The 16007-nt window shown below is 52.0% G+C and overlaps 1 protein-coding gene across 1 annotated transcript; it reads right to left on the bottom strand.

Moving 5' to 3' along the window:
- Window positions 1-8781: 8781 nt before the first annotated feature.
- Window positions 8782-10050, bottom strand: LOC123161294 (thylakoid lumenal 19 kDa protein, chloroplastic). The gene has a single exon (XM_044579139.1). It carries the CDS (start codon window positions 9934-9936, stop codon window positions 9208-9210), a length of 729 nt encoding a protein of 242 aa, XP_044435074.1. The 5' UTR covers window positions 9937-10050; the 3' UTR covers window positions 8782-9207.
- Window positions 10051-16007: the final 5957 nt, after the last annotated feature.

The raw sequence follows: 16007 nt of genomic DNA on the forward strand, positions 1-16007 counted from the left end.
GAGCGTGACTCTAAGACTCAAGAGTCCGAGCTTGCTAAGGCCCTCCAGAGCGTGCAAGACACCAAAGCCGAAGCCCAAAAGGCCCTCCAGGAGGTTCAGGCGGCCAAGAAGATTGCAGCAGGTAAGGCATTTATTATGCAAAGCAAGCATGTGAAGGAGACTTTCCTTTTACTTACCCGAATTTGGAGCTCTCCACGAGCGTTCGCAGATCTTCCACGCAGCATATCTGATGCCGCAGAGTTCTACCGAGCCGAAGAAGGGAGCTCGATGGAGAAGTTGTTCTGGTCTCAGTATCTTGGGGCAGAACATCCGATGCCCTTGAGCGACCAGTTGAAGCAACTGGTCGAACTGCACAAGGCAGCCGAACTGGCCACGAAGGACCTCATAGTCCGGTTGTGGCCTGCCGAGCCTTTGCCCAGCAGCTACTTTGGCCTTGTGGAGCAGCTTGTGAATGCCTGCCCGCGGCTCAAAGTCATAAAGCAGTCAATTTGCATTGAAGGTGCGCGAATGGCCTTCGCCCGCGCAAAAGTGCACTGGGCGAAGATGGATGCCGAAAATCTGATGACCGAGGGGCCACCAAAGGGCAAGGAGCACCGCGGCCCAAAAAGTATTATGATAGTGTCCTGAAGGGCTCCCGCCTTGTGGCGGAGCAATGTGCTAAGGATGTAATCTTTGAGTGAATGTACTCATTTTATCCAGTAATATGAAACAAGTTCATTTGCGCAATATAACGCTTGTTGATTTAAAAGTTTACCTCATGTGCGGCCGCTTACAAAATCTGAGAGTTGGCTTGTCATCGGCTTCTGCCCCCATGTAACTAGTACAGGGGTGTTCGGGATAAATCTAAACACTCTTTGTCCAAATTTTTGGTCCTTTAAGGAGGTGTTTAGTGCAATGAACAAGGCAATTGGACTATACAGCTTTATCACTCTCACTTAGCCATAGAAGTTCTATAATTTTAAATTTTGGCGTAGTCCCTGGTATTCGGAAGGAACTTGGGGCGCTATACACGCCTAAATCGGACAAAGATCGATTCCTCGCCTGAAGCAGAAAGGATTTGAAACCTCTCGAACAGCGACCAGCTCTCGCCACATCATGACAGTCAGTTTTCGGCTTTCTCTACTGAGGTGCTTGTCCGGAAGAACCGGGACACAATCGCAGTAGTTCTCCCTTTACTAACCTAGCCGATATAGCGGAACGTAGGGTAGCAAGCACAGGAGTCGGGCAACCCAACTATTGACCCAAGACATGATTCGGAGTTGATGCATATAATTCTATAAGTTCGGGGTGCCGCACTGTCGAAAGTGTTCGGACTTTCTTGCCGTGTTATGGGGTACACTGAAGCCCCTGACAAACTGAACGTACCAGAGTGTACGGGTGCGATTTGTAATAAATAAACAGTCAAGGAAAAAGAAAAAGAAATGTAATAACAAGCTGATACTGTACATTATTTTCCATTGTTTATTTAAATGATACGTCAAGGCGTATGTATACAAGTAGTGTGATAAGCAAAATAGGACTATTTGACATGTCCTAACCAAGAGCGAGCTACGTGTGGGTATGTAAAACAGGTATAGCGATCGTTATCATAGACCACCTGGGGATTCCCTCGTACGTCAAAGCTCCTTGCCTCCTTGGTGTTTCCGTCCCGTAATGGGTCCGATAATCAGGTTATCGGAAGAGCCTCAAGAAGATAGGGACCTGAAAGAAAGAAAAGGGTGAAGGTATACGGGTCCTGGGGGGGTTGATCCGCATTGTGGACCGCATTCTAGCTGTGCCTCCGCCTATGTCCATGGTATTTTAAGTGCGTAATTATGTACGCGCGGCACAAATTCACCGCTTGACTGGGACTAGGACGGAGGCCAAATTGCTAGGCGAGCTCTGGACGGGCCGGATGATCCTGTTGTAGAGTACTTCTGACTCGCTTGACGGTGTCTGGGGGCTTTATTGCCGAATTGGAGGTCTGCCTAAGGAGGCTGCTCTGTACTTCTATTGCGAGGGTCACAATGTGCTCCTCCGTACGGAGGGAGCGCTCTGTGTTTCCATTGACTGTTATAACCCCACGAGGTCCTGGCATCTTGAGCTTGAGGTAGGCATAATGCGGCACCGCATTGAATCTAGCAAATGCGGTTCGTCCGAGCAGTGCATGATAGCCACTACGGAAGGGGACGCTATCAAAGATTAACTCCTCGCTTCGAAAGTTGTCCAGAGATCTGAAGACTACTTCGAGTATGATTGAGCCCGTGCAACACGCCTCTACACCTGGTATGACACCTTTGAAGGTGGTTTTGGTGGGTTTGATCCTTGAGGGATCGATACCCATTTTTCGCACTGTATCCTGATAGAGCAGGTTCAGGCTGTTGCCACCGTCCATGAGGACTCATGTGAGGTGGAATCCGTCAATGACAGGGTCGAGGACCAGTGCAGCTAAGCTGCCATGGCGGATACTGGTAGGATGGTCCCTGTGATCAAAAGTGATCGGACAGGAAGACCATGGGTTGAATTTTGGGGCGACTGGCTCCATCGTGTAGACGTCCCTTAGTGCACGCTTCCGCTCCCACTTGGGGATATGGGTGGCATATATCATATTTACCGTTTTTACTTGGGGAGGAAATTTCTTCTGTCCGCCTGTGTTCGGCGACCGGGGCTCCTCGTCGTCATCACTATGCGGCCCTTTTCCTTGTTTTCGGAATTCAACTTGCCGGCCTGTTTGAATACCCAACATTCTATGTTGGTGTGGTTGGCTGGTTTATCGGGGGTGCTGTGGATTTGGCATGAGCGATCGAGTATGCAGTCCAGACTGGACGGTCCCGGATTGTTTCTTGTAAATGGCTTTTTCCGCTGACCGGACTTGGAGCCATAGAATCCGGCATTGACGGCCGTGTCTTCAGCGTTATCGCCATTATTGCGGCGCTTGTGTCTGTTGCGCCGGGGCTTGTCGTTGCTGTCTCTGGCGTCTGAAGTGCCAGGATTTCTTGATGTGCTGTTGCTATGAGCCAACCAACTGTCCTCGCCGGCACAAAAGCAGGTCATAAGTGTCGTAAGGGCTACCATGGATTTTGGCTTCTCTTGGCCGAGGTGTCGGGCAAGCCACTCGTCACGGATGTTATGCTTAAAGGCCGCTAGGGCTTCGGCATCCGGACAGTCGACAATTTGGTTCTTTTTAGTTAGGAACCGAGTCCAGAATTTCTTGGCTGACTCTCCGAGTTGTTGGGTTATGTGACTTAAATCATCAGTATCCAGTGGTCGCACATAAGTGCCCTAGAAGTTATCCAGGAATGCGTCTTCCAGGTTCTCCCAACTTCCAATAGAGTTTGCCGGCAGACTATTCAGCCAATGCCGAGCCGGTCCCTTGAGTTTTAGTGGGAGGTACTTGATGACACGTAGATCATCGCCGCGGGCCATGTGAATGTGGAGAAGGAAATCTTCGATGCATACCGCGGGGTCTGTTGTCCCATCATACGGTTCGACGTTCACGGGCTTGAACCCTTCTGGGAATTCATGCTCCATTACTTCGTCAGTGAAGCATAGGGGGTGTGCAGCGCCTCTATGCCGGGATACATCACGACGCAGTTCAAATGAGTCTGATCTGTTGTATTCAGCCCAGACGGATTTGTATTTAGTATATCAGGGGTGGCGATCATTGTCACGTGTTAGGGCGCGCCCCCGCGATCCGTAGATCGATCTTGACTGTCCTGCTTTGTTTTTCAAGTCTTCTCACAGGTCATGCGTGTAGCCCTGGGCCTTCATGTTTTTGTTTGATTGGCGACGGTGTGCGGGCTGGTGTTCGGGCTGATATGCCGCTTTATCTCGGCCACGAGGTGGTCGGTCAGCCGCATCCTGTGTTGGTAGCGTGGGCTCTAATGCCTCGTCCTAAAATTGAGGTAACAACCTGTGCCTCGAGTAGCTTTTGGTTGGGCGGTCGAGTCCTCATTCCTCGGCCGCCAGGACCTCAGTCCATCTGTCAGTTAGCAGATCTTGATCAGCTTGAAGCTGCTGCTATTTTTTCTTCAAGCTCTTTGCAGTGGCTATAAGCCGGTGCTTGAAGCGTTCCTGCTCGACGGGATCCTCACGCACGATAAATTCATCGTTGCCAAGGCTTACCTCATCTTCGGAGAGGGGCATGTAATTGTCATCCTCCCAGTCTTCATCCATTACCTGTTTGTCAGGGCTAGCTTGCCCATCCTCCCGTCCGGCCTGCTCGAAGCTTGGCTGGGCGGGATTGTTTTCGTCTTCGGCATCATTCGGAGTGCTATTGTCTTTGGTGCCGGTATTGCTGTTTTTACTATGGCGAGGTTTAGAGCGGCGCCGCTGACGTCGGTGCTTAGGTTGCTTCTCAAGAGGGTCACCCTCCGTTGCATCCTTTTGACCCTCGCCATTGTCTTCTTTGGGTGTGTCCAGCGCCCTGTGGGTGTGAAGTCCAGCGCCCTGTGGGCGGTGGTTCCTGTTCTTCTCTGGCATCGTCGTCCATACCATCGATGTCTTCGGAGTCGAAATCAAGCATGTCGGTTAAGTCGTCGACAGTGGCTATTAAGTGGGTGGTGGGTGGGTAACGAATTCCTTTGTCGTCCGCTTCCCACTCGAGCCGGACATAGTTTGGCCAAGATTCTCCTGACAGGGGAGAGAGATTTAGTGAGCTTAGCATGTCGCCCAAGGGTGAGTGTTGAAAGATATCCGCGGAGCTAAACACCATGATCGATGCCCAGTTAGGTACGATGGGCACGGATGCACGTGGTTCGGAGCCTATGGCCGGAGATGAGTCCGAGGGTCCGATGACACAGACCTCCTTGGAAGTGAAATCCGTGTTCGACTCTATCGCCGCTGAGTGTGCGGCCTCCATGGCGGGGTCCATCCACCTGTCCTCGGATGGCATGATCTGCCCTGGATTTAAAGTCGGGGCGACCGCAGGAGTGATCTCCTGAACAACGTCCGATGGCAGATCTAGGTCATGCTCATCGCGACTGTAGGGCGCACCTGTCATGGGCTCGAATCCGTCGAAGATCAAGTCTCCGCAGATATCAGCAATGTAGTTCAGGCTTCCAAACCTGACCTGATGGCCGGGGGCATAGCTATCGATCTGCTCCAGATGGCCAAGCGAATTGGCCCGCAGTGCGAAGCCACCGAATACGAAGATCTGTCCGGGGCGAAAAACCTCACCTTGGACCTTGTTATTGTGGACGATTGAAGGAGCCATCAAGCCTTATGGTGACGACACAATGGAACTCTCAATGAAAGCACCAATGTCGGTGTCAAAACCGGCGGATCTCGGGTAGGGGGTCCCGAACTGTGCGTCTAAGGCTAATGGTAACAGGAGGCGGGGGACACAATGTTTACCCAAGTTCGGGCCCTCTCTATGGAAGTAATACCCTACTTCATGCTTGATTGATCTTGATGATGTGAGTATTACAAGAGTTAATCTACCACAAGATCGTAGAGGCTAAACCCTAGAAGCTAGCCTATGATTATGATTGTTGTTGTCCTACAGACTAAACCCTCCGGTTTATATAGACACCGGAGGGGCTAGGGTTACACAGAGTCGGTTACAGAGAAGGAAATCTACATATCCGAATTGCCAAGCTTGCCTTCCACGCAAAGGAGAGTCCCACCCGGACATGGGGACAAAGTCTTTAATCTTGTATCTTCATAGTCCAACAGTCCGGTATAAGCATATAGTCCGGCTGTCCGAGGACCCCCTAATCTTGGACTCCCTCAACTGGTCCATGGCAACTATGATTGCCAAGTACTCTTTCTCATATGTCGTCAGCCCCTGATAACGCGGGCTCAGGGCTTTGCTCATGAATGCTATCGGGTGTCCCTGTTGCTACAGAATTGGCCCTATGCCACGGCCGCATGCATCAGCCTCCACTGTGAATGGTTGATCAAAATTTGGCAAGGCCAGAACCGGTGTGGTGATGAGTTGTTGCTTGAGAACCTGAAAAGCAGTTTCTGTGATTGATGTCCAGAGGAATGGGACGCCCTTCTTCAGCAAGTTAAAGAGCGATCGAGCAATCACTCCAAAGTTGCACACAAAACGACGGTAGTAGCCCGCAAGTCCCAAAAAACTCCTGACTCCCTTGACATCTTGTGGAGGGGACCAGTTGGCCACTGCTGCTATCTTGGTCGGGTCTGTTGACACACCTTGTGCGCTGATGACGTGGCCTAGATAAGAAACTTTGCTCTGTCCTAACGCACATTTGCCGAGCTTAACTTTCCAGTGGTCTTTGCGAAGTAGTTCCAGCACTTGTTGCACATGACACTTGTGTTCCTCCAAAGTGGCACTAAAGATCAAGATGTCATCGAAGAAACAGAGCACACAAATGCGTATCACCGGCTTGAGAGTAGTAGTCAGTCCTTCAATGAACGTGGGTGGAGCCCCGGCTAGCCCAAAGGACAGAACCTTGAACTCGAAGTGGCCCTGGTGTGTTGAGAAGGCCGTCTTGTGCTCTTCGCCTGGGGCCAGCATGATCTGGTGATAGCCCGCATGCAAATCTAACTTTGAGAACCATGCTGCTCCATGCAGTTCATCGAGGAGTTCTTCAATGACTGGAACTAGAAATTTGCCAACGATTGTGATCGCATTTAATGGCCTGTAATCAATACAGAGATGCCAGGTGTCATCTTTCTTCTTCACCGGGATGGGGATGAAAATGGGTTGTTACTACGCTGAATCACTCCTGATTTCAGCAGTGCCTCGACCTGAGCTTCAATCTCAGTTTTCTGCTTAGGTTTGTATCGATACTGCCTGACATTGACTAGTCGCGCTCCCAAAATCAGCGGAATGCGATGATCACATGCCCTCCTTGGTGGGAGCCCCTTTGGTTCATCGAATACGTCGGGAAACTGGTCCAAGACTTCCTGGATGCATGCTGGTGTCTGTTCCAAGATCTCAGGTTGCGATGCTACCATACAGAGGTGTACGGCATGTGTGATAGATCCTTTGTTGCACAGGTTTTGCAGTTGCAAGCTGTTGATGGTCTGGCAACTTGTTGAAGACGCGTCATGTCCCACGAGACGCAATGGACCCGCTAGTGTAGGTATCTCAATGAAATGGGCGCGCCAGTCAACCAGCATCGGGATGTGTTCCTCTAGCCAGTCAACCTTCAAGTCTGTATAGAACTCATTCCCCTGCGCGTACCATGCGCATTGTGTGGCTACTTCCTTGTAGAGCAGCTCACCCCCATCTGCAACTCGGACACGGCTGGGTTTGGGGAGGGTTTGAACTCCTGAAAGCTGTCTTGCGAGTTGCTCGTTGACGAAAGAGTTGGAACTGCCGGAATCCACCAGCATTAGAACCTCATGCCCCTGCAGCCACACTCTGAGTTGAAAGGATTTTGCTGAAACTCCTCCTGTAACAGCCGAAACTGAAATGGCCATGGCTGTGTCTTGCGATGCTTCGTCAGGACCCAGTTGTGTGTCGACAAAATTGTCGAGGCCGAAGATGTCCAGCAACTCTTCAACGACGTGTAGCTGGACTGTGGTGGGGCACACATGGTCATGCTCCCACCGCTCGCCGCACTTGAAGCACAAACCCCGGGCTTGAGTGTAGTCCCGGAGTGTCTTGAGCTTGGAGGCGTCTGCACGGGCGGCGTCTATGCCGCGGCGATCTGCCGCTGGCGCCGCTGGAACTGAGCGCATCGGTGGAGGAGGCAGCGGTAGTGGCGAGCTCCCTCGCTAGGCCGGCTCCGGTGGGCGTGGAAGACTGTCGAACGCGCCCTCGGCCACCTCTTCCTGAAGTAGAGCGAGCACGGACGCCGTATCCAGGTCCGGTGAGCATTGCACCAGCACCACTGCCCGAATGTCCCTCCTTAGTCCCTCGACAAAACGCGTCAAGAAATAAAAAGGATGGCTCGTGTCAGAATATGATGACAAGTGATTGATGATCAATTCAAACTGCTCGATGTAATGCGCTACTGAAGATGTTTGGCGGACAGTATAAAACTGTCTGATCAGCGTCTGGTGCCGATCGCGCCCGAAACGAGTGCAAAGTAAAGAGGTAAATGCTTCCCAGTCGAAATCTACGAGCCGCTTCTGTATGGACTGCAGCCAAGCAGCGGCTGACCCAGAGAAATTCAGAGCCGCCATGGGCACCCAGAATGACGGTAAAATGCCAAACATGTGGAAATACTGCTCGCATATTGTTTTCCACAGGTTCGGGTTGTCGCCCGTGAACTGCAAAAACGCAATGGATGGATGGGACTGCCCCAGGCCTGACAGTAGCTGACTTGCGTGTGCAAACGGCGACAAAGAAGGTGGTGATGCTGTCAAGGAGGAGGACGGACCTCATGCCGGTGGTGGCGGCGGCGTCAGGAAGGACGCCGCCACGTTCCCCGTGGTAACTTGAAAACGCCGTGGCCACTTGGCCCTCGCAGATCGCTGCCCTCGCCGCCACCGGGCCCCGTGAGCACGCCGGTCGTCGCAGAAGGGTTTTGCTTCGGATTCGTCCCCTGAGGCTCGTCGCTCGACTTGTTGGACGGCGGCTGCGCCATCTGGAGCGCCGCCACCGCGTCACCCAGATCAGAGACGCGCTTCTCCAGATCGGGACGCCAGTTGACCAGATCGTCGATCTTGGTCGTGGACGCTTGGATCTCCGCTATTGCCTTGTTTTGGGCCTTGAGGGTGTTGTCCAGTCGGTCGAGGAAGGCTTCGATCGCCAGATCCATGGCGACGAAGTGTGTACGAGCTTGCCGTAAGCCTCTGGTCTCGATTAGCTGCGCCAGAGTGGAGCGAGGTGGAGGAATTGCTGGTCTCTGATACCAGATGTGAGGGTGGAGAGGGATCTCATGATTACTAGCAACACTTCACTCATAAAGGTTCAATCTGGTAGCGATTACAGGAAGATTACAAGAATGGGGATAGCTAGGGTTCGTGGCGAGAGAGGAGGGGAAGGGAATAAGAGCCGTGTCGTCGTGCCTGCGCTTGATCTCGATCCCTCCTCAAGTAGTCGTGTAGCCGGGCTTCAGTTTACCCAAGCCAGCCCAATGACGCTTGGGTTGGGCTTCCTGGGCCTGGTCGCGCGCGGAGCCGTGGTGATGCGATGGTCCTCGCTGACCTGCGGGTCCGCCCTGTCAGGGCTGTTGAAACATAGGAAGAAAGCAATTTACAGATCAAGATACTGTATGCCGGTTCTGAATAATCATCCAGATCAATTGCCTCTTCTTCGATGATAACGCCTATACAAAACCGCTTAAGTAACGCGCAGCATGCATGTTAATCTTGGCCGCTGAAGTCGACGGTCTTGAAGGACTGGTGCAGGCGGCGGAGGACGGCCTCGTCGCGCCCCCACTCGGGGTTGGGCGCCGTGACGAAGTGCGCGTAGAGCTTGTTCCGGGCGCACGTCACAGAGATGAGGCTGTGCGCGCCGGCGCCGGCCACCTCGTACTCGTAGTACACCTGCCCGTCCGCGTCCTTCCGCTCCGCCGACGTCACGTCGTCCGCCGACGAGATCTGGTCCTGCAGCCCGACGTCGGAGAGTGCGAGGTTGTCCAGCACGGCGCCGACGGGGGCCAGCTTGCGGAACCCGGAGAGGAAGGTGAGGTACTCCCGCTCGGAGCGCTTGCGCGGGTTGAAGAACTCGCTGTCCGTGCCGTTGGTGCCCTTCTCCACCTTTGACACCAGACGCTCTTTCCACCCCTCGGGCACGTCGTACACGTACTCCGCCGCGTCCCTCTTGTTCGCGTTGCCGCCGTACCCGCCGTAGTTGGCCGCGCTCGCCGCCGTGCCGTAGTACACCTTGAACTCCCCCTCCGCGTGCGACGGCGCTGCGGGGGTTAGCAGGAGGAGGCCGGCCGCGGCTGCCGCGGCCAGTGTGGCGGTGAGCGGCCTGGGAGCCGGGAGCCTCACAGTCTGTGGCGCTGGCTGCGAGGTGGCAGAGGAGGAGGTGGAGGCGGCGGTGGTGAGGAGAGGGGAAGGGGAGAAGAGGGAAGCGAGCATGGTCATGGTGGACCTCGACGGCGTGCGCGCTTACGCCCTGCGGTGGTGTCCGCGGTGGTGGGGGTGGTTTTTGCGCGCGATTTTGTGTGGTTTTGTCTCGCCGAGAGGATAGGAGATCGGCGAGGCTTATCCGGTGCGACGACGACATGGGCATTCCACCGACGAGTAGGGACAATCTTTGCAACCGGCAACAGATTGTTATTGATTCGCACAGCACCAGCGACATGAGCCGGCCCAATTATCAGTATATAACGGGCTACAATACCAGACGGTTATGCGAACGTTCTAGAAGGTTCCAGTCCGTTTTTTCTGGTTTTAGGAACCTTCTAGCCTTACTTTGAGGACATGAACCGGTTTATGTCATTTTCTGTTTCTTTTTAGTTTTTTCCTGTTTTTTCTTTTCTAACATTTTTTCTTTTTCTTTCCATTTTCGTTTTTATTTCTTTGTTTATTTCCCTTTGCTTTCCTCATTTTATTTTATTTTATTTTTATTTTTAAAAAATCTTCAGAAATATGAAAAATGTTCATTTTTAAAAATTGTGTTCATTTTTAAAAAAGATCATGTTTTGAAATTATATTCACAAATTGAAAAAATAGAATTTTAAATTTTGATAGCTACTTTGAAAAAATGTTCTAAAATCCAAAAATGTTTAAAATTTCAAATTTAAAAAAGATTTGCATTTTAATTGTTTTCCCAAATTGATAAAATGTTTAGGAATTTCAAAACACGTTCCCAATTTCAAAATTACTTCCCAAATAAAAAATGTTCATGTTTTCAAAATTTATTCGCAAAATAGAAAAATTTCTGGAAATCTAAAAAAAGGTCCGCCTTTGAATATTGGTTCGCAAATTTATAAAATGGACGGGAATTTTACTTTCCAAATATATTCACAAATAAAAAAAAAATCATGTTTTCAAAATGTGTCTGTGAATTCAAAAATTGTTCAGGAAATTTTAATTTTTTTAGCATTTTCAAAATTTGTTCGTAACTTCAAAAAAATGTTTATTTATTAATTTTGGTCTTGTTCTTCAAAAGATGTTTCCATTTTCAAAAAAATGTTTGTAATTTAATAAGTGCAGAGCCACACAATGGCAACAAAACAATTCTTCTTTTAACCAGAGGAAACAACATCACCTAGCATGACAAAACACCATCTACTACATCTATAGCAGCTTATAATCACTGAGCAATCAAACTATAGACACACAAGAAGCGAAGGAACATCAATCAACCTCAACCACCGTGTTTTTTCAAGCAAAGCAAAATCACAAGAAGTATAAACCTTCAGGGCCACTGCAGAGGCACCAACCAAACAGAGCGGACTAAGCACGGCATCTTCTCCGACCTAGTCTTTCGGGCTATACAATCTAGAAATAGAAACGAACAGACAAAAGAGAAGAACATTACCAGAATGCCGAAGCACAGCCGGAGGAGCAGCTAACAAGCGAATGTGGACGAGCAGCCGACCAATCTGAAGACAACCTAAAACACAAACCGTACCCATGTTAGCCGCCGGCGAACAACAGTAACCATGCAAATGCGCAAACGACAGAACGCGAAAATGGCAAAGCACAGCACACGGTAGCAGGCAACCATCATATCGAGCAGCACTCAACCATTTCAACAAACACCTCAAAGGCATATGTTCATATAGAGGCAGAAGAGACAAGCGCGAACCTGGACAGCAAGAACGTAATGGCGTACGCTCCCACGCAAGGGCTAACGGTAAAATCGCCAGCAAACTGCGCACCAATGGAGCAAAGACAAGGATAGCAGGTCAGCAAACAAGATAAAGAATGACAGAAACGAGCAGGTAAAGGATAAGAAGATGAACCTCAACCAACGCCACCCATGGAGGAACGCGCGGCCACGACGACTACCGCAACGTAAGCTGACCAAACCGGACGAAGGCCGGCGAACAGGAGAGGACGCGGTGACCTGGAAGCGTGGGCGAAAGCGAGCGCTCGAAGCGGCTGGGAGGAAATGAGGGATAGAAGAAGGAAAGGGGAAAACCGGGAAGAAAAGCCCCCCCGGCCACCGCAATGGCAGGGGCAATTTTCACAGAACAGCATGCGAACCCACCACACATGCATCGACACGTGGGCTGCCCGCCGGGCCCAGGGGGTCCAGGGCCCACTGGCATAGGCACCCGCCACAATGCGCGGCGCCGACGCACACGCCGGTCATGCGGGGCGTCACGCGGACCCACGCTGCACCGAACGCACGTCCATTGGCCCCGCCCATGCGTAGGAAACAGTAATAGGCCACCAGTGAGGGCAGGCGCAAGTATACGTAGCTATAAACCAACGAGCAACAGACCAGTGGGCCCGTCCCACCGCCTGTCCCACAGCCAGCAGCAGAGGGCAGAGCGCACGAACGCCCAAGCGAGTCCCGCTGAACCACCAACCCGAGCAGAGCCACCACCTGCCCCGCCCAACCGCGCACAGATCGGAGCCGGGTCAAAGGAAATGCACGCAAGCACCCAAACCCAGTGACGCGCGGGACCATCGACCGTGGGACCCAAGCAGCAGCGACGAAGGACAGCGCAGAAGATGGTGATCGACGACCTAGGGATTGGAAAAGCGCCAGGTACAGCCCAGAAACGACGCGGCATGGCGCTGCCGTTGGACGGGACGAGCGAGACGAGACCACTCGCCCACCCCGCACGCCCACTATCCATGCGCCGAGTAGTCAGACGAAACGGGCAACACGAACACGGGCAAAATACACCAGGAAGCTGACGCGCGGGACCATGCGTCGGCGAGGCCCACCTGCAGCCGTAGCACCAGGCAGCGAGCAATACACAACGCAGCGGCGCGCACGAGCGGCTGCCCCGCGCCCCGCACCAACGAGCGGCTGCCTCGCGCCCCGCACCAGGAAAAACAATACCCAGCCGTTTCGCTCCAAGTGGCCACAGCACCGGCCCACACGTCATCCCTCGCGACAATAGACCGATCGGTAAAAACGAGCAGGCTGAATCCCAGCGACGATCGAACGGCCAGCACTGGAAAAAAGACCCGGTCAACCCCCATCGAACGGGCAACGAAGAATGCCATCGGGGGAGCCTTGTGAGAGCGAGTTGGCCAGCTCCTTTTTTGTTTTAAGTTTGTTTTTGCATTAACTTTAGTCTTCTACCACTTATCCATACAATATACTACATGATACCCCGCGCATTGCTGCGGGAATTGCTTGCAAATATTTTGATGAGATTTTGCTATATAACATGAATAGAAAATGAGCATATGTATGTAAAAGAATATAGGTAAGTGCAAAATATTTTAGAACATCACTTGGTACCTAAGTCATCCGCATTTTGATCACCAAGGATTAAAAACTACTATATATATGCACAAAATGAATTGGTTATAGCATCATAAAGTTTCCCGGCTTGTCCGTTGCACCGATAAAATTTAAGGGCGTGTTTGGTTGCCGTGCGCTACAGTACCCGCATTGCATACACTTCTCCATCCAACCTGGCTATGCAAATGCAGCCTCAAATGCACCATATGCATGTTGTTTGGTTGCTTACATGGCCTCTTGCCTGCATAGCAGAACCACACTGCCTGGTGTTTGGTTGCCTGCATGTTAGTGGGCAAACCCAAGGCATGTTGTTTGGTTGTATGCAACGCCTGGTGTGTGGTAACCTCTTTGGCTAGTTGATGAGGTTACCACCATACTTCGGCAACACACATCATAAGCACAAGAGAGTATAAACAAAGCATCAACTAGCATCATTCAAATATAAGCAGTAGCACACTTCATAATAGTTCAACACATAAAGCATAAACATGTTCAAAGCAGACTCGATAGTACGCTCGAAAGAGGTGGCCCGGCCCTACTCCTTGGCGGCGAAGGCTTCGTCGTGCTTCCCGCCTTGTTGACGACCTCAATGCCATCGTCATCGAAGATGATGACCTTGAGGGTGTCGGGAGTGAGGAGCTTGAACGTCACCATATAGCCGATCTTGATCTGACGAACGGTTGCGTAGGTGGCCCAACCCTGATCCAGGGTCACCCTGCCGTTCATCAGCTTGAGCGTCACCTTCCAGGAGCAGCCGGTGTTGTTCCTGAGCTTGAACTCCGTCGGCACCGCGACGAAGTGCTTGGTGAAGTCCAGGGGCATGGGGATGCACTCAAGCTTTGGCACAAGGATGACCTTGCACAAGTGAGTTGGGCCATCCTCCTGATGGTAATGGCCGTAGTTGCGGCGCTTGTTGCTGGGGGGCTCCTGCATGCCCTCGTCATCGCCACCCTCAGGCGTCTTCGGGTCTTCCTCGGCGGTGGGCGGCAGCTCAACCTCGTCGGGCATTGGGTAAAGGGGCTGCTTTCCCTTGTTGTCAACGGCCGGGAGCACCTCCGTGCTCATCTCATTGCTCTCCTCGATCTGCACACAATTCATGGAGTCAGGCACTGCACAGAGTTCATGGCTAATTGAAGAGTTTGTAGTTAAAACGGCATGACTGTCACTCTTCTCCTCCTCTCCATCCCCCTATATTTACTCACCCTGCCCACCACTACTTACCCACCCCCTCTCTTCTCTCACTGTCGACCTTCCTCCTCCCCATCGCCATGAGCTCTAGCTCCAGCTCCAACGCCAACCCCTTCCCTTGGGGTATTGCCTGGAGGGCCTTTTTCCTCGGGTGGTCGGCTGGTGACCGCACCAAGTTCGAGAACACCATGGAGGTGTGATCGAACTTCGGCTCCATGCCGGACATGCAGAACGAATCTAATGCAGTGCTCATGAAGGCCACTAAAGAAGAGCTGAAGACGCTGATTCCTGACCCAGCGAAGGGCGCGATGGCAGTTGACGTCATTCGATGGGCCATAAATCAGGCCGTCTTTGACGACCCTAAGCAGAGGAAGAAGTGGTGCAAGTACAAGACCTACTGGGCTCCTAATGACTGATATGCCGTAGTGTACCGGGAGACGTCTATCGCGCCGCCGGCGGTCATCGGCGGGGAGACTAAGGAGGAGGAAGAAGAGGCGGTGCACATGCCAGCTAGGGCGCCGGAGCCAGGCCGTCCTACCTAGCAGATCGACTTCGACTCCGCCGAGGACGATGAGGATGACCCATCATCCCGCACGACGATGAAGAAGAAGATGAAGGCCAACGGCTCAACTAGTCGCTCCGCATGCCGGTGACGGCCGCCGGGTCAGCCGGTGTCCATTGTATACCCCCTATCCCCCTATTCCCCTATCCCCCAATCCCGAAATCCGCATTCCGATCTTGCATGTATGAACTCGTATGAACTGCTATGAACTACTATGAATTACCCCTATGCTTATCTACCTCTATTCCCCATTCCCGTTCCCCATCCCGTCCGTCGTGGATCGAATCTATCACCATGGATCGAATCAAGCATGCATGTCGAAGAGAGAGAAGTGCTTACCGCCATGGAGTCCGGTGGGCTTATTCGTCTGCTCCGATCCGCCGCTGCCGGTGATGGAGTCCGGTGGTCTTCTTCCTCTGCTCCGATCTGCCACCACCGGTGAGAGTTGGGAGAGTGGGGAGAGGGAGCGGTGAGGGGCGGTGAGGCTAATAACTGCCGGTGCTTCGGGAAGCAACGCGGCTTCTCGAGCGTGGCCGCATGCGTGCAGCCGCGCCCGCCCATGTGCACCGCTCGGGCCTGGCCCTGGAGAAACTGCCGATTCGTGCGTTCCTAGTGATCCATGCCCAGAGGTGCTTTAAGAAGCATGCGATGCAGGCCCAATAGTGTATGCGGGCTACCAAACAGGCCGAATCCTTCCCACGCGGGCCTGGTTGGACCTTATGCGGGTAACCAAACACGCCCTAATTTGCCATTTCTTAAGATTGGAAATGTTCGAAGACAGTAGTACCAAGAACCTGTTGTAAGCATAAAATTTAGAGTTTCAGACTGCATGTAATTGTAAACAAAAAATATAGTAGAAGAGAGCCTCAAAATTAATACAATACTAAATTATCCTGCAACGTCGGCCATAGCAAATTGTGCATATATTATATTCAATCATATAGACTGTAAATAAAAATAGACCTGCAGAGGATGAATGTAGAGGGAAACTTTCCTCCTTCCTTGCCATAGCTGACATGCCATCCT

The sequence above is a fragment of the Triticum aestivum genome, chromosome 7B (genome assembly GCF_018294505.1).
Source record: "Triticum aestivum cultivar Chinese Spring chromosome 7B, IWGSC CS RefSeq v2.1, whole genome shotgun sequence".
Taxonomy (NCBI): Eukaryota; Viridiplantae; Streptophyta; class Magnoliopsida; order Poales; family Poaceae; genus Triticum; species Triticum aestivum.